The sequence below is a fragment of the Heloderma suspectum genome, chromosome 8 (genome assembly GCF_057233095.1).
Source record: "Heloderma suspectum isolate Gila_16-S chromosome 8, 16-S_ref, whole genome shotgun sequence".
Taxonomy (NCBI): Eukaryota; Metazoa; Chordata; class Lepidosauria; order Squamata; family Helodermatidae; genus Heloderma; species Heloderma suspectum.
In genome coordinates this window covers 646,584-665,644 of record NC_139465.1, presented here as the reverse complement: position 1 = coordinate 665,644, position 19,061 = coordinate 646,584, and the positions used below count along the sequence as shown (strand labels likewise).

The 19,061-nt window shown below is 56.0% G+C and overlaps 1 protein-coding gene and 1 non-coding gene across 9 annotated transcripts in view; both read left to right on the top strand.

Annotated features, from left to right (window-relative positions):
- Nucleotides 1–16,846, top strand: part of AP1G1 (adaptor related protein complex 1 subunit gamma 1) — a 31,673-nt gene extending 14,827 nt beyond the window's left edge. For 4 of the 8 annotated variants that reach the window (XM_084812469.1, XM_084812475.1, XM_084812476.1 and 1 more), the window contains 19 exons: nt 3,446–3,570; nt 4,264–4,405; nt 4,766–4,862; nt 5,430–5,506; nt 7,777–7,872; nt 8,050–8,130; nt 8,244–8,342; nt 8,707–8,762; nt 9,147–9,260; nt 10,333–10,473; nt 11,348–11,402; nt 12,218–12,340; nt 12,437–12,526; nt 12,638–12,765; nt 12,884–12,988; nt 13,632–13,773; nt 14,056–14,185; nt 14,337–14,420; nt 14,874–15,350. In XM_084812469.1, coding sequence (XP_084668595.1) covers nt 3,446–3,570; nt 4,264–4,405; nt 4,766–4,862; nt 5,430–5,506; nt 7,777–7,872; nt 8,050–8,130; nt 8,244–8,342; nt 8,707–8,762; nt 9,147–9,260; nt 10,333–10,473; nt 11,348–11,402; nt 12,218–12,340; nt 12,437–12,526; nt 12,638–12,765; nt 12,884–12,988; nt 13,632–13,773; nt 14,056–14,185; nt 14,337–14,420; nt 14,874–15,268 — 2,280 coding nt within the window. In that variant the 3' untranslated portion in view covers nt 15,269–15,350. The other 4 variants (XM_084812473.1, XM_084812471.1, XM_084812474.1 and 1 more) reach the window with 2 other exon arrangements.
- LOC146338708 (small nucleolar RNA SNORD71) lies at nt 10,074–10,160 on the top strand. Its single transcript, XR_014784743.1, has one exon. It is a non-coding gene; the product is annotated as a small nucleolar RNA SNORD71 (small nucleolar RNA).
- Nucleotides 16,847–19,061: the final 2,215 nt, after the last annotated feature.

Sequence of the window (19,061 nt, the reverse complement as noted above, 5' to 3'; positions counted from 1 at the left end):
TGGGTATTTCCCCGATGAAAGGTCTACAGCAGCTTTCCCATCAGCCCCAGCAAGCATGGCCAAGGGTCAGGCATGCTGGAAGCTGTTATCCAGAAGCTCTGGAGGGCACCAGGTTGAGGACTGCTGGCCTATAGGAAGTCTCCAGGGAGGTCAAAGATCGTGGTTTCTGGGCGCTTCCTGTTAGTAGCTGGAGCTGACAGGCTTGTGGCAGGCTGAAGGGGCTGCAACGGAGGCTTGCCGCCGGGCTGCATGGCCCTGCCCTGCTCACACCATCGTACTTCATCCCGGGGTTGGGCATTGTGTCCAGTTCATATTGACTCAGCATCAGTGGACCATCCAGCTCCTTGGGCTCATGAAGCGAGAGAGAGGCAGGGTGGGGTGGGGTGGGGGGCTCTGGCAAAGGAAAAAATGGGAAGCTCTGCTATGGAGGGAGGTGAGCCTGTCACTTCTGCACTGAACCAGAGCCCCCGCCACTAACGCCTAAAGGCCTGGAAAAGTGTGGCAATGGACATCTTTGGGTTACTTCTCTTCCCTGGCTTGCTCCTTTCCCTACAGATGAAATGGATATGTTGGTGTCAAGGTTTCTCCTCCGCCTTTTAACTAGATTGAGGGAGAGCTTCAGCCAGCTCAAGTTACTACACCGAGCTCTGTGTGTAGGATGCATGCAGGCAGGTACGGAGGCAGCTCTTGCCCAGGCTGAGCACAGGGAGCAGCCTGTCCTGCCCCCAGGCCTGAGGTGCTGCTGCTGCTGCTGCTTTGCCTTTTCCTGCTACCATGCTAGGGTGGGGAGTTCCTTTGGCACATTAGAATTGGCCCTGGGGCTGCAGGGTCAGGCAGGCAGGCTGCAAGCTCTGGACATAATGGCATCTCTTCTTTTCTGGCAGAGTGAGCCTCAAGCACTTGCATGATGCGGCTTTAGCCTCAAGTGGGTGCTCCTTGAATTGACCGTGCACATCTGGATTTGGAAAGCAAGATAAATGAATCAGCATTGGGTGCTCTTACTTTTTTAATGAACTTCTGCAGTAGTAAAGACTAGAGAAGGCCAGTGTTGATATAATGGTGGGAAGCCTCTGCTGTGGTGGCAAAGAGATTGTGCGGGGACTGCAGGGTTAGAGTGTGACACCCCCCACCCCACATCTCCATCAGCCTGAATCACAGGCAAACTGACATCTGCACCAGCAGCAGCCCTGCAGTTAAGGCCAGTCAAGGCTCCCTCTTAAAAAGGATCTGCAGCAGCCAACCAAACCACTTTCTCTTTTTAAGTCACTTTGAAATGTGTCGGATTCTCCGGGGGCATTAGTGGCCCCAAATGGGCTCAGGTCTGGGATGTGGGGTGCAATTAGAAGTGTCTCTGAGCATTTTAGAGGTCTTCCCCTCCTCATTGAAGTAATGGTGTGCTGTGGCCCAGCTCAGCTCCCTGGGTTGTCATGGGGACAGAGAAACCCTCCCTGGACTCGGAAAATCTTAATAATTTTAGGCCTGTGGCAACTGTTCCTTTCCTGGGCGAGGTTCTTGAGGCTGGCTGCCAGCCAGCTCCCGTCACTCTTGGATGAGACCGATTATCTAGATCCATTTCAGTCGGGGTTCAGGCCAGGTTTTGGCATGGAAGCAGCCTTGTTCGCCCTGTATGATTACCTATGTTGGGAGAGAGAGAGGGGAGTGTGACGTTGTTGATTCTCCTTGATCTCTCAGAGGCTTTCAATACCATCAACTGTAGTATCCTTCTGGGACAGCTTTCATGAGCTGGGAGTAGGAGGCACTGCATTGCAGTGGTTTTGCTCCTACTTGGAGGGTCAGCTCCAGAAGGTGGTGCTTGAGAAATATTGCTTGGCCGCATGGATTCTCCAGTGTGGGGCTCCACAGGGGTCTGTTCTGACCCCCATGCCATTTAACATAATGTGTTAAATAGCATGGGTTGAGCGTGGTCATCCTGAGTTTTGGAGTTGGTTGTCATCAGTATGCTGATGACACGCAGCTCTATTTCTCCTTTTCCTCTTCTTCAGGTGAGGCTGTGGACATACTAAATTGATGCCTGGCTGTGACAATGGACTGGATGAGGGCTAATAAACTGAAACTCAGTCCAGACAAGACTGAGAGGCTGTTGGTGGGTGGTTCTTCAACCAGATGGAGGGTGCTCAGCCTGTTCTGGATGGGGTTGCACTCCCCCTGAAGGAGCAGGTTCGTAGCTTGGGGTTCCCCTTGAGCCATCTTTGTCACTTGAGGCTCAGGTGGCCTCAGTAGTATGGAGTGCCTTCTACCAACTTTGGTTGGTGGCCCAGCTACACCCCTATCTGGACAGGGATAACCTGGCTTCAGTTGTCTACGCTCTGGTAATCTCCAAGTTAGATTACTGCTTTGAAGATGGTTCAGAAGCTGCAGCTTGTGCAAAATGCAGCAGCCAGATGGATGACAGGGACCAGAAGGTCCAAACATATAAGACTGACTCTGGCCCACTTGCACTGGCTGCCTGTATGCTTCTGAGCCCGATTCAAGATGCTGGTTTTAACCTGTAAGGACTTACATGGCTTGGGACCACAGTACCCGACAGAGCGCCTCTCCTGATGCGAACCTACCTGTATACTATGCTCAACATCTAAGGCCAGCTGCCTACGCCAAAGGAAGCTCAGCAACAAGGGAGAGGGCCTTCTCAATGGGGCCCCCCAATTTTGGAATGATCTCCCTGATAAGGCCCGCCTGGTGCCAGCATTGTTATCTTTTTGGTGCCAGGTTAAGACAGGCATGTGGCAGCATGTAAGTTTTAATTGATCCTGGATTGTCTTATGGTTGTGGTTGTTCGCTTGAGATACCTTGCTTGAAGCTGTTTTAGATGTATGTTCTTTTGTGTATATTGTCTGCTCATGTGTTTTTATGTAAATAGCTTTTTTTTTCTCTGTATACTGTGTTTTTAATGTTTTTAATCTTTGTAAACCACCCAGAGAGCTCCGGCTATTGGCGGTATAGAAATGTTAATAATAGCAGCAGCGACGACGATGATGATGTTACACCCGCCATGGGGAGCACTGGCCTGTGAGGCTGCTCCTCTGGGGAATGCCCCCTTGCTGGAGCCGTGCCCCCATTACCTTTGAGCCCACCGGAGACCCTTCGTGCTGCATCAGAGATCGCTGATGCCACAGGGAGGTGCTCCAGAGAAGTCTGCAGAGTATGCGGAGCCGGCTTCTGGGGGAGCTGTTGCTTCCCGGTGCGGCCCTGATGCCCTGTGTGTTGAGGTGGCTCCCTTGGGGCTGCCACCTCAGGGCACCTGGGGGCCTTAAAGCAGCAGCTCCTGAGGAAGCTGGCTCTGCACCCCCCTTGCCTTTCAGTCAGGGAAGGGAAGGCACTTCCGGAGCTGGGTTCCTGGGTGCGTGTCTGTAAGTAAATATGGACAACTTGGGTGACTGTTACCATAGCCTCCCGGCCCCACCGACATCTCTGTTCCCCCTTGCAGCTGGAGTGCCTCAAACTGATTGCCTCTCAGAAATTCACAGACAAACGCATTGGGTACCTCGGAGCCATGCTCCTGCTGGATGAGAGGCAGGATGTCCACCTTCTCATGACCAATTGCATCAAGAAGTAAGCAAGGCCTCTTTCTCTCCCAGGGCTGTTGCTGAGGGTGGGAATTGGGAGCTCTTCTGCAAAGACGGGCCTCCTGCCGGGGATTGCTCAACAGTGAGGTTCAGCTCGTTTGTGCTCCTCCTCTGAGGGTTGTACCAGAAAGTAGAGGCCTTCTGTTCCCACATGGTCTGTAAGAGAGCGCCAGGTAGCACGGGTGACTGTTCTGGACCAGGTCAGTTTGGGACGGTAGCTGATAGCCTGCTTGCGTCACAGAGCTCGAGCTGCCTGCACCAGGGGCAACTGTGATGCACTGCCTCGCTGCTTTGAGCTCTTGTCCATGCTGCTGTATGTCTCTGGATCTGGGTCTGCAGGGCTCCGAGAGGCAGTCTTTGGGGTGGTTCTGATTGGGGCCAGGTGGAAGATGGCTGTGGCTCAGGGGCTTCTGAGCAGGTGGGTCTGGAGTACGGATTGAAGGCACTCCGAGTCCCCTCTGCTGCCCCTGAGTTTGCACGGCACACCACGGGGCGACTCGGGCTTCCTGTGGGTGGGCACAGTGGTGTTTGGCAGGTGGTGGCTGGGAACGGTGGGGGGAGCTGTTGCTCTTTGGAAGGCCTGGGGCATCCAGTGTGCTTGCTGCCCTTTCTGTACCTGGGAGTGTCTCATCCTAGGCCTCCCTTGCACTGCTGCTTTTTCTCCCTTTCTCTCTTCCAGTGACCTTAATCACAGCACGCAATATGTGCAGGGCCTGGCACTCTGCACCCTGGGCTGCATGGGCTCCTCTGAAATGTGCCGTGACCTAGCTGGGGAGGTGGAGAAGCTCCTGAAAACCTCTAACTCCTACTTGAGGAAAAAGGTATCCGCTTGTTGGTCAAAGATAGTAGGAGGCCTTTGGTGGGCTGCAGTGACCCACCAAAGCCTTGGTGTCCTCTGGGACTGGGGACCTGTGGGCCCTTCCGTTCTCTTACAGGCAGTTCTTGGTCGGCTTCCTCTTAAATGAGGCTGTGTCCACAGATTTTTGCAAGGGACTTTTAACTGGCTCCTGGCACTGTGTTCTTTCTTCCTCTTCCTTCATGCTTTGGTCCTTGTGCCCTTCTTTAGTCTTCCCAGGGCCAGATTAAATGCAAATAAGGCACACTGTTCTTTTGGGTGGGGCTTCCCCTGCAGGTGTGATTGGAATGTGCTGACCCCCCCCCCCCCCCGCGTCCTTCTGCAGGCAGCCCTGTGTGCTGTTCATGTCATTAGGAAGGTGCCTGAGCTCATGGAGATGTTCTTGCCAGCCACAAAAAACCTGCTGAATGAGAAGAACCACGGTAAAGCTTGCAGTGGCCAGGGTGGGCTCCTGGCACCATTTCGTGGGGGGGGGGTATGCGGATCTGCCTGTCAGACGGAGCAGGCTGGGTGTGGGGGGGGCACCCAGAGCGGATCAGCTCAGTTGTCCATGGAGCTCAGTGCTGTCTGCTCTGACTGAGGCTCGGTTTGCCCTTGAGCTTTGTTTTCGTTTCTACAAGCTGATCCTGGCCCAGTGCTGGTGGGCAGTGGAAGCTGCTTTCTTTGGGTCCGATGGAGATCCTTGGTTCTCATCCCACTGCTGGCTTTTCCATTTAACAACGGCCTGTGGTGGGGAGAGTAAAAACACCCAGCTGCTTTGGCCTAGGCTTGAAGTCCCCCCTGGCTTCCATGAAGAGCATTATCTTGAATGTGGGCCAGTGTGTGACAGATTCTGGACAGCACCTGCTGGGCTCTGAGGGCAGGATGCAGATCTGAAGCTTCCACAACGCTGCCTTTTAACATTGTGATCCATGTGTCCTGGTCAGTCTGTGGAGCTTTGCTCTGGGATAGCTACGTAAAGAGGGTGTCCCGTCTTCTCTCCCTGGCAGGTGTTCTTCACACCTCTGTGGTCCTCCTCACGGAAATGTGTGAGAGAAGCCCAGACATGCTCGCTCACTTCAGAAAGGTAAGTCCTTGCCCAGCTGCCCACTCTCAGCCACTTGTGCCCTTCTTTCAGGGCATGGCTTCTGCCTTTGAGGGAGGGCCGTGGCTGCTAGTGCTGGGCACTGATGGCTTGGCATAGCAGTGGGAGAATGCGACTATCGGGCCCCTCTCAGGGCCAGAAGCATTGTGGCTGGGAAGTCCCTGTGCGTGGGCCCAGGCCGGGCTGCCCTCCCTCTCTTCCCCTTCTGCACACACAGGTCAGCCGGCTCTTCGTGCTGCCTGTGAGGAGCTCTTGCCGAGCCTCTTCTGCTTCCTCTCTTCTATGTCTGACACCTCAGTGATGATTGGAGGGGTGGGGAGGGGGACACCAAGGAGATCTGGGCCAAGGCGGGGGGAGGAGCTGTTGCTGCTGCTGCTGCTGCCACCCCTTGGAGGGTCTCCTCCGCCTGCTTGTCAGCCTGGGGCTGCTAGCAGAGCATTGTTGCCAAAGGTGGAAGGAGCAAGGCCCCTGGGGTCCTGCCTGGGGAGATTTGGGGTTGATTGTGCCTCAGGTGTGGTCCTGGTTGCCCTTCCTGTCTCGGTGTCGTGCTGGTGATGGTGGTTGATGCGGTGAGCCGTGGCTCCTCTCCCTAATGCCTGCTTCATCTCTTTTGTCCCCATTGTCTGTTTGGAATCCTGCTGTGGTGGGTTAGAATGAAAAGGTAAGTGGTGCTCACCCCCCACCCCATCCCCCCGTGCATGCTTGCCTTGGGTCTGCAGAGTCCATTGCTTGGCATGCTAACATAGCAGCTTGTCTAATACGCTTGTCATGGAGTTTATTAACGTTCGAGGCAGCCTTGGATCTTAGCTGCAGCTTTGCTCAAATTGGGACCTGCTTGAGTATTCCCCTAGCCCCCCCGCCCTTCTTGGATGGCCCTTTGAGGGATGTTTCTGGGGGCTTTTGCACCTATTGGCTCATGGTGGGCACTTTCCATTGTCTTGTTGCCTGAGTCCTCCATTGGGGGTGGGGAGAGTAGGTAGCAGAGGACATGGAAGAATGAAAGTGTTGGGGCAACTGCCAAGGCCGCTTCCCGCTCCAGACAATGCAATGTTAAGAGGCAGCATGGGGTGGGCATTGACTCTCCTCCCTTTGTCCCATCATCACTTGGAGTAACTTGTGCATGGTAAGAGCCAGAGTGTGGGGGCTATGGGAAGCCCCCCTGGATGCAATGCCTAAGCAGACTCCCAAGAGATCCACTTTTGGAGATGAGATATTGGGGCCCTTTGGCGTGGGGCCAGCAGGAAGCCCTCCAAAAGACTGCTTGGATTTTGCTCGTTGGGCCAAGCAGCCATCAACTTCTCAAAGTAAAAAAATAAAATCTTTCATTGAAAGGAAAGTAAAATCTTTCATTTTACAAAGAACACCCCCCCGCCCCGGACATTAGGGCTCTTGGAATGTGGTCCTCTTAACTGCTCATCCTGTCCTACCAATTTTTATAGCAGCTGATGGCTCTGAGTAAAAGTAGTCAACCAATTTAAAGATGTTTAGTTGCGTACTCAATTTCGGTATAAGGCATTCTTTTTCTCTTGTTTTTCCTTTGGCAGCTTACAAATTTTGCCACACGCTTTACAACCCTTTCCAAGCTTGTTCTCAGAGCAGCAGATTGTGCAGATGAGTGAGGGGCAGTAGCCCCAAATCGCTTGCTTGAGTCCTTCTCAGCCCAGAATTGATCTGAGACATTGTGCCAGGCTTGGCTGCTCAGCACCAGAGTGACACTCTTGCCATGGCCAAGGGCTGCTCAGGCTGTGTATGTGCTTCTTCAGGGCAGCAGGGCAGGGAGATCCTGGGGCTGGCGTGCTTTGCACGTGGCTCCAACCTCCTGAAAGGTTTGCAGGTGGCGGTGGCAGGCAGCGGGGAGAGCTTGCAGGGTTCCACAGGTCTCCTGGCCGAATCCAGATGGACAGCCCCAGCTAATGGAAGCCAGGCCAGAGCCATTCATCGCCTGTTGGAGGTTTCTCCCATCGGTCGTCCACCAGACTGCTGGTCTCTGCCTTGCAGTATGGCAAAGTAGGGCCAGCTGGCCTCTGGTCTGTGCTGTGGGACAGGGGGCTGGGCTGGGCTGGGGCATGGTCAGCTGCGGCATGCTGTTACTACTACTACTGCCGCCACACTGTGAGAGCCCCCGTCTGGGCAGGGGGGGTAGGCAGAGACCTTTTTCCATGTGAGAGATGTCGTCTTGGATCCTTTCCTCAGTCACATAGAACGTGGCAGTGCCATAAATCAGACACCTGATCACTCTGTGTTCTCTACAGCTTGTCCCCCAGCTAGTTCGTATCCTGAAGAACCTCATCATGTCTGGCTATTCTCCGGAGCATGACGTTTCTGGGATCAGTGACCCCTTTCTGCAGGTAAGGGGTTTGGGGCCAGGCACAAGTGCCACAGCCAGTTGCCCTGACGGGCAGGGAGAGGAAGGCTTGCCCGGCTCTTCTGCACCTTGCTCTGCTGTAGGAGGGGCCCGCGGCTGGTGTCTGTGCCTGAGCCCTCCCTGTCTCAGGTAGCTTAGAAGGCGAACGTGGTCTTTTCAGGTGCGAATCCTGCGGCTGCTAAGAATTCTGGGCCGAAATGATGATGACTCCAGCGAAGCAATGAATGACATCCTTGCCCAGGTGAGGGGGTTCTTGGGGAGTGGGGGTTGCGCAGTATGCCCAGGCTGGTGTCTCGGGCTCAGGGGCTAGGGGGAGCTGCAAAGCAAGGCTGGCTCTCTCCCTCTCTGTTCCAGGTGGCCACAAATACGGAAACGAGTAAAAATGTGGGAAATGCCATTCTCTATGAAACAGTCCTAACGATCATGGACATCAAGTCTGAGAGCGGCCTGCGAGTACGTCCGTCCCCTTGGCTCAGTGGGATCCAAGAGAGAGGTGCTGGGCGCAGCCAAGCACTGCAGGCCCAACCCAGGCAGCCTTCTGCCTGCCTGCTGTTTCTCCACCAGTAGCCAAGCTTGCTCTCCCAGGGCTTTTTCTTTGAGCTGGGCAGAGGCAGCTGCAGATCCCTGGCATCTCTTCTGTGGCTGGAGGCAGCAGGCCCTTGGTTCCTCCTCCCCTTCAAGAGAGTCACGGGCCAGTGTTCCGGCTCCATGGGGTTCTCATTCCCTCTGGGGAGTTTTTGACTAGGTTTTGGGGGAGTGTTTTTAAAGTTGCGACAAGCACTTGTTGCTGACCCTGTCTGTGTCTCTCACTCTGCAGGTGTTGGCCATTAACATCCTAGGCCGGTTCTTGCTCAATAATGACAAAAATATCAGGTAAGCCAAAGACAGTGTCCAGGGTGGAAACCCCTTTGTGGTTTGAGCAGGCACAGCTCTCTCCAGGTGTCTCAGGGAACATTGGCTGGGCTTGAGCTGCAGCCAGCGATGTTGCGTTCTTGCTGCCGGATGAGGCCCGTTGGTCAGTCCTTAACCGCGGGCTGCCATGGCTGAATGCACCGCATGGGGCCCTGGCTTCTGTCCCGAGTTGTGGACAGACGTCCCCATCGTGCCTGTGGGCATCTGGCCAGCCTTGCCCTTAGCTGCGCGGTCTGCTTCCTCTGTCTTTCCCGGCTGCCCAGCTGTGCTGTCTGCAACAGCCTTCCAGGGTGCCATGATGCAGAGCTGCTGCCCAAGGCTGACGCAACAGTTCCCTTTTCTCAGGTACGTCGCCCTGACATCTTTGTTGAAGACTGTGCAGACCGACCACAATGCTGTGCAGCGGCACAGGAGCACCATCGTGGACTGCCTGAAGGATCTGGATGTTTCCATCAAGCGGTGAGCAAGGCTGGCTGGAGCAGGAGGGGGACGGGGGCCATGGCCTGCCAGGGTGCATAACTGTGCAGGATCCCCCCCCCCCCCCGCCCTGAACCTGCCCTGTCTTCCAGAATCTGCACCTGAAGCACTGTTTCCCCTATGAAGCCCTCCAGGGGCATTCTGCTGCCTGTTGGGACCAAAGGCGGCTCTCCGCTCCACAAAATGTGCTTAAGTACCTTCTGCCCACAGGAGCAGATCTCGCCCTTTTTCCCTGGAGCAGAAAATATGTTTTCTTCCTCAGAAGAAATAATGCACATTTCCTTATTGCACAAACATTGCCATTTGATGTTGTTTTTATAAATTCTGAACTTAGTATTCTTTAAACAAGTTAAAATGTGACTTGCTGTAGAAGTTGGAAGACTGGGGAGGTGTGAGGTAGCAAGAGCTCGAAGTTGGTCGAGGGAAACGAGTTGAAGCCTGTGGGGTGGGGGCTACCAAGCCCACCCCTCAAATCCTGTAGCACTTTGTAGTTGCTGCCCACAGTTTTTGCAATGCAGCACCTTCCAGCAGTGGCACTGCAGAGGTGGGGGGGCGGGTCCCGGGGTTCATCAGGAGCCATGTTCTCCCCCACTTGAGCTGCTCTTCCTCATTCTTTCTGGCATAATGCTAGACACCTGCTGGTGCAGCGTTCTTCTGCCAGTGGCCTGCGCGCTCTCGCGGCGTGTCTGTCTTTGTCCTTGGCCGCCGCCGTCTAGACCCTGTGGGCTGGGACTCAGCATGCAGACAGATGCTGCGTGGGGGAGCAGGCTGGGCACAGAGGGAGCCATCGTGGCTGGTGCTGTTGTAGGATGAAGCCTGAGAGTGATCCATCGGCAGAGCGCCTGGCGCAGTGGTGACCCTCACGCAGCTGACAAAAGCACATCTGTGGCCCCTGCCCCAACACTGGGGTGTGGCTCTCCTCAGGGAGCTCGGGCTCCCTTCCTTCCGTGCTGGGGATGTCGTCTTGAAGGGTGCTGTAAATGTGTCAGTGCGCAATGCTGAGGTCCAGGCCAGCAGCGTGCTAGGATTCATGGACCCTTCTCCCCTTTCCCAGGCGAGCAATGGAGCTCAGCTTTGCTCTCGTGAATGGAAACAACATCCGGGGAATGATGAAGGAACTGCTATATTTTCTAGACTCCTGTGAACCTGAGTTCAAGGCAGATTGTGCGTCAGGGATATTTCTTGCAGCAGAGAAGTAAGATATTCAAAGAATTTGTATTGGTTTAATTCCTTGTGAGTCTCGCCACCCCTGTCCACCGTTGCATCACAGCACTTGGAGGCTGCAGCCCCCTCACCCCACACACACACTGTTCAGCAGCGATGGCTGGGGGAGGGGGCTGCCAGCTGGTGCCCCCCCGAGCATCCAGCGTGGCCCCCTCGGGGCTCACCAACAGTTGTGCTTGCGCTAGCAGCTCCTGCGGGAGGAGCTCCTCCCTCAGGGATACTCCCATGCACATTGCCTGGGCAGTTTTACCGGCTGGGCTGGAGCTTCTGCCGTGGGTCCAAGATCCCTGCGGAACCCTTTGGGAACATGAAGAGGGAGCCCCATTCTGCAAGAGCAGCAGTCCAGATACCCTTGCACTGTGCACAGGGCAGCAGGGGCCACTGGAGCTGTCTGCGCTCGGCTGCGAGGGGGCCGCCTCTAGTAGTCCCAGAGACCCTGTCCTGCTGCCCTCAGCCCCCGCCGTCCATCATGGCCCTGTGGCCTTTGCAGTCAGGACAAGGAGCGATGGGAGTTTGACCTGCCGGTTGGTGCTATCCCGCCGTGGGGGGGGATGTCCCACGGCACAGCTGCCCAGATGCCGTCCTGCTGCGAGCCACGCAGCGGTGGCCAGGGCCTCTGCTTCCACCTCCCTCTCTCACAGCCCAGGCAGGGAGTGGAGTCAGTCTGCACCCCAGGACTACATCCCTGCCGCACAGTGTGGGCACAGTCAGAGTGAATCTGGCTGAGCACTTGAGTAATTCCAGGCAGGGTGGGGAAAGAGGCGGGGGCTGCCGGGGGCTGGGGAGCACCTGCCCCACCTGCTTCACTGGGCATCCTCACAGGTCTGTGTCTGCTGCTTTTCCAGATATGCTCCCTCTAAGCGCTGGCACATAGACACCATCATGCGAGTCCTGACCACAGTAAGTGCTGCCTCCAAGCCTTGCTCTCCCCCCCCGCCTCCTATCAGATGGAGGCATGCTGAGCCAAGGCGTCTGTCAGTTCTCTGCATCCAAGGGCCACAGTGGAGGCTGCGGACCTTCCCAGGCACTCCTGTTTGGTGGGTGCTGAGAGATCTTGCCACACTGCTCTAATTCTGTGCAGTGTCATGCACCTACACGGGGGCAGCCCTAGAAGATGACTTGGGAGCCACTGCTGCTCCCCACTTCCTAATGAGTAAGAGAAGAAAGGACATATTCAGCCAGGTGTGCAGCAGTTGCAGTTTGAGCTCTTCTGGGGCCAGTTCACAGGGCAGTGCTTAAGGTTAAGATGACCTTGAAGCCAGACTCTCTCCTCCTATGGCACTACCCCCCCCCCCAATATGCCACTTAGGTTCTTCTGATCAGTCTTGACTCTGTTTATCCTGGTAATGTGAAGTAAAATCCTCAGCCTTTGCTGCACTTTCCCTGGGCCTCTGGAATGACTCCTGATGGAGGCCAGGACTAGCTCCTGCCATACAGCCTCCCAAAGGGCGGCAGGACATACTCGCTCCCCATTTCATGTGGCTTTTGGAGGCTGGCTGTGCTGAATTCTGGCTGCTAAAGACATGGTGGTGGAATAGTGGCGTGAACAATCTTGGCCCTAAGAAAGATGGTATATAAAAGCAACCGGATTGGCCAGAACAATGTCTGTTGCTTCCTTCCCTGCTAGGTCTCTGACTTTGAGTAGCTTTCCCTAGCTTTCTTGGCTGACTGCTAAGCTTCCTTGCATGTGTGTGGCTTCCTCCTTTTTCATCCAGGCAGGGGGTTATGTTCGTGACGATGCTGTGCCCAACCTCATCCAGCTCATCACCAACAGCGTGGAGATGCATGCCTACACTGTGCAGAAACTCTACAAAGCCATCCTGGGTGACTATTCCCAAGTAAGTGCTGGGGAGCGGAGCCACTGGGGGGAGGGGGAGAGGGCTGGTCTTGTGTGAATGGTGCTGCTGAGATGCTTTCTCCTTTTCCTCTGCTAGCAGCCCCTGGTGCAGGTGGCATCCTGGTGCACAGGAGAGTACGGAGACCTCCTGGTATCTGGCCAGTGCGAGGAGGAGGAGGCCATCCAGGTAGGGTCGCTGGGGGGTGGGGAGGTCCGCCTCGCTTGTGGCCTACGCAGCTTTTGGCCAGCCCCCTCTGGGCCCGGCCCCCTCTCAACTTCTGCCCCTTGGCTCGCTCAGGTCACAGAGGATGAAGTCCTCGACGTCCTAGAAAGTGTGCTCGTCTCCAACATGTCGGTGTCGGTCACACGAGGCTACGCCCTCACGGCCATCATGAAGCTGTCCACGCGGTTCACGTGCACAGTCCAGTGAGTCCCTTCTGGGGAGGAGCGCTGGGCATGGAGCGGGCGGGAGCTGGGACCCGCACGCCCAGCTGAGCTGCTGCCCTCCTTGCTGCTTCTCACAGCCCCCTCTCTCGCTCTCCAGCCGCATTAAGAAGGTGGTGTCCATATACGGCAGCAGCATTGACGTGGAGCTCCAGCAGAGGGCAGTGGAGTACAACGCCTTGTTCAAGAAGTACGACCACATGAGGTGAGTGTGTGCGCTCCGGGCTGGGCAGGGGATTGCTGCCCCCGACCCTTTGGCCCTTGACTGGTGGGGCGAGGCTCCTGCTCCTGCATCACAGCATGGCCGGGGGGGGTCCGCAGAGGCAGCACCGCTGCCCCTCAGACAGTGGTGGAGCGTTCACCAGTCGCTCCTCCAGCATGCGCGCGGGTCCCAGGCCAGAAGAGGCTGAAGGCGATGGCGAGCCAGGCGTGATGTCTGTGAGGCTTCCTGCGTCTTGCCGGATGAAGCACCCGCTGCTCCCCAGGGTCCAGGGCTTCCCTTGTTGGATGCCGGCATCAGGTGTCAGCAGACGACGACACCGCTGCGTAGGGTTGCACCCACGCACATCTGGAGTGTGTTGGTGGCCTGCTTGGGCCTCGCCTCCTGGAGGAGGCAGCCTCTGTGAAGGGGAGCAGCAGCGTCTCCTCCCAGCTGCAGGCAGTGGGCTGGCATGACCCCTGGGCCTGGCGTGACTTCACGGTGCCACGGAATGCCTCTTGTGGCTGGAGCTCCTTGCATAGCAAAGAAGCAGGCCTGGAAGTGACTGGCTGGGGGCATGCCGGCTTCCCGCCGCCTGCAAAAGCAGGCTCCTCTTAGCCAGTGAGGCCACTGCCTTGTCCTCTTGCAGGTCAGCCTTACTTGAGAGAATGCCAGTCATGGAGAAACTGACTACCAATGGCCCCACAGATGTCATCCAGCCCAACGGGGAGGCAGAGCCAGCAGCCCTAGAGACCAAGCCTCCCCCATCCGGCCTGCAGCCCACCAGCCAGGTACGGGAAGCAGCCGCAGGTGCAGCCCCACGGCAGTAGGCCTCCCTCCCCTCCTGCAAGTGGAGAGAGGTGTTGGAGGGGCGGCTGCTGCCGCCTTCTTGGCCAGCCTCAGAGGCCCTTTTGGAGCTGGTGCTCTGTGGCTTACCGCCGACCTCAGGAGCAAACGGCTTTCTCTGCCAATCCCCTTTAGCCCTCTCCCTGATGCGCATGAGGCCAGACGGCTTCCTTGGCTGTTTCTCCCCCAGGCGCGTCAGTAGGCTGCCTTTGTGTGTGTCTCCTCAGGCAAACGACCTGCTGGACCTGTTGGGCAGTAACGACATCACGCCCGTCATTTCAACAGCCCACCCAAACAAGCCGGCTTCTGCAGGTGGGGAGCTGCTGGACCTCCTGGGGGATCTCGACCCGACAGCAGGTGAGGGGCTGGGCTGCTCGCGCATAAGGGGGGCAGTGCGGGGGGGACAGGAAGAGCCCCTTGCTTGCTGGAGGCAGGCGGGGGCCTGGGCCTGGCCGTAGGACACGCGCCTCGCCTGACCCCACCCTCCTTGCCCATGTTGCTCCGGCAGGCCCTCCGGCACCGCAGCTGTCGCAGCCCCCGTTTCTCCTGGATGGACTGTCCTCGCAGCCCGTCTTCAATGACATCGCTGCTGGTAGGAGCGTGGGGCGTGCTCTGCTTGAGGGCCAGGGGAGTGTGTGAAGAGGGGCAGATGAAACCGCCTCATTTGCCTCTCTTTTAAACGTATATCCTCACCTGTCCACTAAAAATAGTGTTCAGGGCGGCTGACAATAACAGGTAAATTAAAAATCGTGAGCAAAACACACCAGCAAATAAATTAAGAATGCATCGGTAAGAAGATGAGCAGAACCCCCCAGTTAAAGCCCGCGTCAGCATTCTCAGCCCAGAGCGTCTCTGAGCAGCCAGACCTTCGCCCCCCAGGAGAAGGTCAACGAGGTGGAGGTCTTGTGGCCTCCCTCGGCAGGGGCACCCCAGAGCCTTGGAGCAGCCACAAGTCGGCGCTCCCCTGCCAGCAGGGCCGTGGTGGTCCGTGGCGGGACAGGCTGGAGATGGCCCCAGGGCTCTGAATGGTGCTGCTTCTCCTCAGGCATCCCTCCCATCACGGCCTACAGCAAGAATGGGCTGAAGATCGACTTCGCCTTCGAGCGCTCCAGCGCCAGCCCCAGCGTCACCGTGATCACCATACAGGCCTCCAACAGCACCGAGCTGGACATGACGGACTTTGTCTTCCAGGCTGCGGTACCAAAGGTGGGTCCAGTCTCTGGGGTTGGGGCGGCCTCCTGTGACCCTTTGAAGTCCCAGCCAGTCAAGGGGCAGGGGCTTAGTTTCAAAGCTGCCTTGCTGCCTAGAAGCCCAGCTGTCCTTTTTCTGCTTGGCTGTTCCCTGGTTTCCAGCTGTGTGAAGAAGGGGACCTGCTGTGATGGGAGATGGGGGCCTGGCTGTGTCCTGCCTGCTTTTCACAGCACTTGGGGTGAAGCTTGAACCTTGAGCCCCCCTCCCCCCCCCCCGTGGCCACAGCAGGGGCCAGGTGCAAGTGCAGTGCTCTCTGTTTGTGCTTTGCCTCCCTCCAGACATTCCAGCTGCAGCTCCTGTCCCCCAGCAGCAGCATCATCCCAGCGTTTAACACGGGGACCATCACACAAGTCATCAAAGTCCTGAATCCCCAGAAGGTGAATGTAACGTCTTGTCCTTCAAGGGTTCCTTGGAATAGGCTCACATATAGGCTCTGGCTGCTTGGTATTGAAAGGTCTCATGCAGAAGCTGTTCTGCCCTTGGGGAAGGAACCAGCAGGGCTGTTACTGGATGCCAGGACTCCCTTGTTCCTTTCGCTTTGTTGTGCCCTTGGATGAACAGTGCTGGGCCTTGGGCACCCCATTTGCTGAAGGCAATGGGGAAGTCAGCCTGGGCGGGTTTCCTAGCAGTGCCCCGGTCTTCACCTGTCCTTGTTTTGTTCCCTCGGCAGCAACAGCTCCGCATGCGGATCAAGCTGACGTATAACCACAAGGGCTCGGCGATGCAGGACCTGGCAGAGGTCAACACCTTTCCCCCTCAGTCCTGGCAGTGAGCTCTGGCCCCACCCGCCTCACCCCACCTGGTTGGCCAAAGGAACTCCAAAGGGCAGAGCACGGCAGCTCCAGGAATCCCCCAACTGCGCCGTGGCCTGGGAGCTGATGAGAGCTGCTGCTGCTGCTGTAGAGCGGGGGAACTGGCCTCGCTCACCTTGAAGCATATCTCTTAAGACACTCGCTCTCTCTTCTCTCCTGGCCGCAGAGCCACACCTGCCACAGAAGCCCAGGCCCCCTTTGTTTGGAAGAGGGGGAGCTGCACTGCAGCTGAGGCTCTCTTCTCCCCCTCCCCTCCCCCGGCAACAAGGGAGGGAGCCGCAGTTTCGCCCTCTGTGCTGTCTTCTCTCCAGTGAGCGAGGTGGGTTTTGGTTCGGCTCCCATCTTCAGGCACTTTCACCCAGAGTTCATGTTGGAAACTTGTTCCAAGGATGCTGGTGATCCTTCCTTTCTCCTTGGGCTCCCTGATGTTGGGGGTCTTATCTATGCTTGGCTGCGCACCCCGAGGGCAGGGGCTTGAGTCAGAGGAGAAGGGGACGGGTATCTGTGGATCTGCTGTCCTGGACCGAAGCTCCGCTTGGAGGATTTGGGCAGCAAAGCCACACCAAGCCCCTCTGGCCAGTGCCTCCTCTCTCAGAAAGCATCATGACGGATGAGACGGACTGCTCCAGCAAGTCGCTCTTCGACGTGCCCCCATCTCAAACCCTGGAACTCCTTCTGTCTGGTCCCTGGCTGTCAGCTGTGGTCGGGTGGGTAGAAAAGAAATGTGTGTTGCTAGCTGAGATGCTTAGAGATGGAAGGGGGGCACCCTTTGCCTGCAGAAAGACTCTTCTCAAGACTCCACTCACTGCAAAGCTGCTTTCCCCTCTGCCCTCTTCATTTATTGAGTCTGTCAGAGTCCTGGATTCCATTTGAATTCGTTCTCCTCCTGGGACGTTTGTGTTGTATCTGTAATATTGGCACTGAAATAAAGACCATGCGGTTTCATGAGACTTTTTCTGCTTTTACAACTCTGTGTGTACAAACAGAGAGGAGCACAGTTCCGTTTCAGGAGGCCAGGATCCAAAACATCTGCCCACTTTCTGGGAGAGCGGTCTGCAGTGCAGAAGCCAATACAGTGGGAGAGATGGGCTGGGCTGTGTGGGGGGCACCCATGGAGGTCCCACCCTTGAGACCAAACATCCCCAGAGCTCAGTGCCTGAGGGAAGCAGGAGATGGCCTGCACTCCCGCCCCGTGTGGATGCCCTTGGATGGGCTGGGCAGATGCAGGCTGTGCGAAGGGAACGGGGGGCCAGGCCCAAGCCCTTGGAGGCCCTGGCCAGGCCACCTTGGACCGCTGGGGGCTGGCAGCAGTTGCCATCAGCTGCCTCTCTCTGCCAGGCCTGTTTGCTGGATCTGGACAAGGTGCAACCAAAAAGACCAAGGGACTAGAGCAACTCCACTATGAGGAAAGATGGCTAAGTTTGGGGCTTTTTAGCTTAGGGAGCCGAAGCGAATAAAGGAGGGACATGCTAAGAATCCTATAAAACAAGGCCTGGTGTGGAGAAAGTGGTCAGGGAGACATTTTTCTCTCTCATAATACTTGAACCCAATGGAGGTCATCCCATAAAGCTGAGTGGTGGAGGATTCAGGTCAGAGAAAAGGAGGACTATCAGTGGCTACTAGACATGATGACTACGTATTGCCTCCAGCAATATCGGGAGGAGTTTGGTGCTCAACACTAGTCGCACTTGGGTCCTGCTAGTGGGCTTCCCACACCCATCTATTGGGCTACTGTGGGGACAGATTGCTGGACTGAAATGCCTTTGGTCTGATCCAGCACTGCTCTTGTGACTAGCCTCTCACCTGCCAAGTCTGGCTAGAACCAACTCTGTTGCTGCCAGAAAGGAAATGATGCCCAAAATGGGAGTGGGAGGAGCTTTTCTGAATCTCCAGGCATCTTTCATTAGGCCAGTCCCTCAGGCAGCTGGGGGTTGAGCATTGGCAGTCCCAAGTAAGGTTCAAAGGAAGGCTCTAATGTCCACGGCAAAACAAGAAAGCCCTGTGGAAACTCAAAGACTAACCAACTTATTTGGCATATGCATCTCTTGGGTCCCAATTTGTCAGATGTATGAAGTGGTCTTGGTGGATGAGTATGTTTTCCCTGAATAGAGAGGAGGACAAAGGAGGCCAGAAGGTCTAGCAGAAGCCTTTGGCTTGGCTATTCAAGGCACGTGGCCAAGGATTTAGAAACGGGCATGCTGAGACATTGGCAGCTGGCCTGGGAGATAGCTGCTTACAGTGACCCCTCATTAAGTAGAGGAGCAGGTGTGGAAAAAGAACAGTTTAAACGGGCCTCCTGTGTGACCCTCCACAGCCACATTGGGCAGTTCTAGTGTTGTGGTGGTGGTCCACGGGTGGTTTGGGTGGTCCATGGGTGGTGTTGGGTGGTCCACGGCTGGCTTGTCTCTTCCCCCCCCCCAGCACCTTGGGAAAGAGTGGCACCACCCTGAGCAAGTAGCTACCCCTTCCATCTAGGGGTGTGAGGTGAAGGATGGCCACCCCATCTCCCCCCACCCACCCTTGTAAGTGGCAACCAACCGCTTGGGGACATGGCTTTAAACCATTTCCATGTGAAGGGTTTCCCCTCTGGGACTTTTGGATGGGGTCTCTTTCTCCCACAATGGCAGGCTCTCAGGCCCAGAATAAGTTCCTGAGGAGAAAAGTGTGATGGCTTCTTGGGTAAAACAACAGAGGACTTTAGAACCGCACTGGCCAAGACCAGACAATTCCCAGCTTTCTAGCAATTCTGAAAGGACTTTACAGCCTCTGACTGAACAAATACAGTTTAGTTAAAGGACCGTTCTGCAAAGCACAAATCAGGGAAATGGACGTTGGCCAAATGGCAGTCTTGTCCTCCCATTTCCCACAGTGGAGGGGCCAGCCAGGAGTTTGAAATAACAGGCAACGTATTCATAAATTATTTGGAATTAGGAGTGAGCAGTGAAGTGGCCAAGTTTGCTGATGACACTAAATTATTTAGGGTGGTTAAAACAAAAAGGGATTGTGAAGAGCTCCAAAAGGATCTTTCCAAACTGGTAGAATGGGCATCCAAATGGCAAATGCAGTTCAGTGTAAGCAAGTGTAAAGTGATGCATGTTGGGGCAAAAATCCCAAGTTCAAGTATAACCTGATGGGATCTGAGCTAGTGGTGACCAGCCAGGAAAGAGATC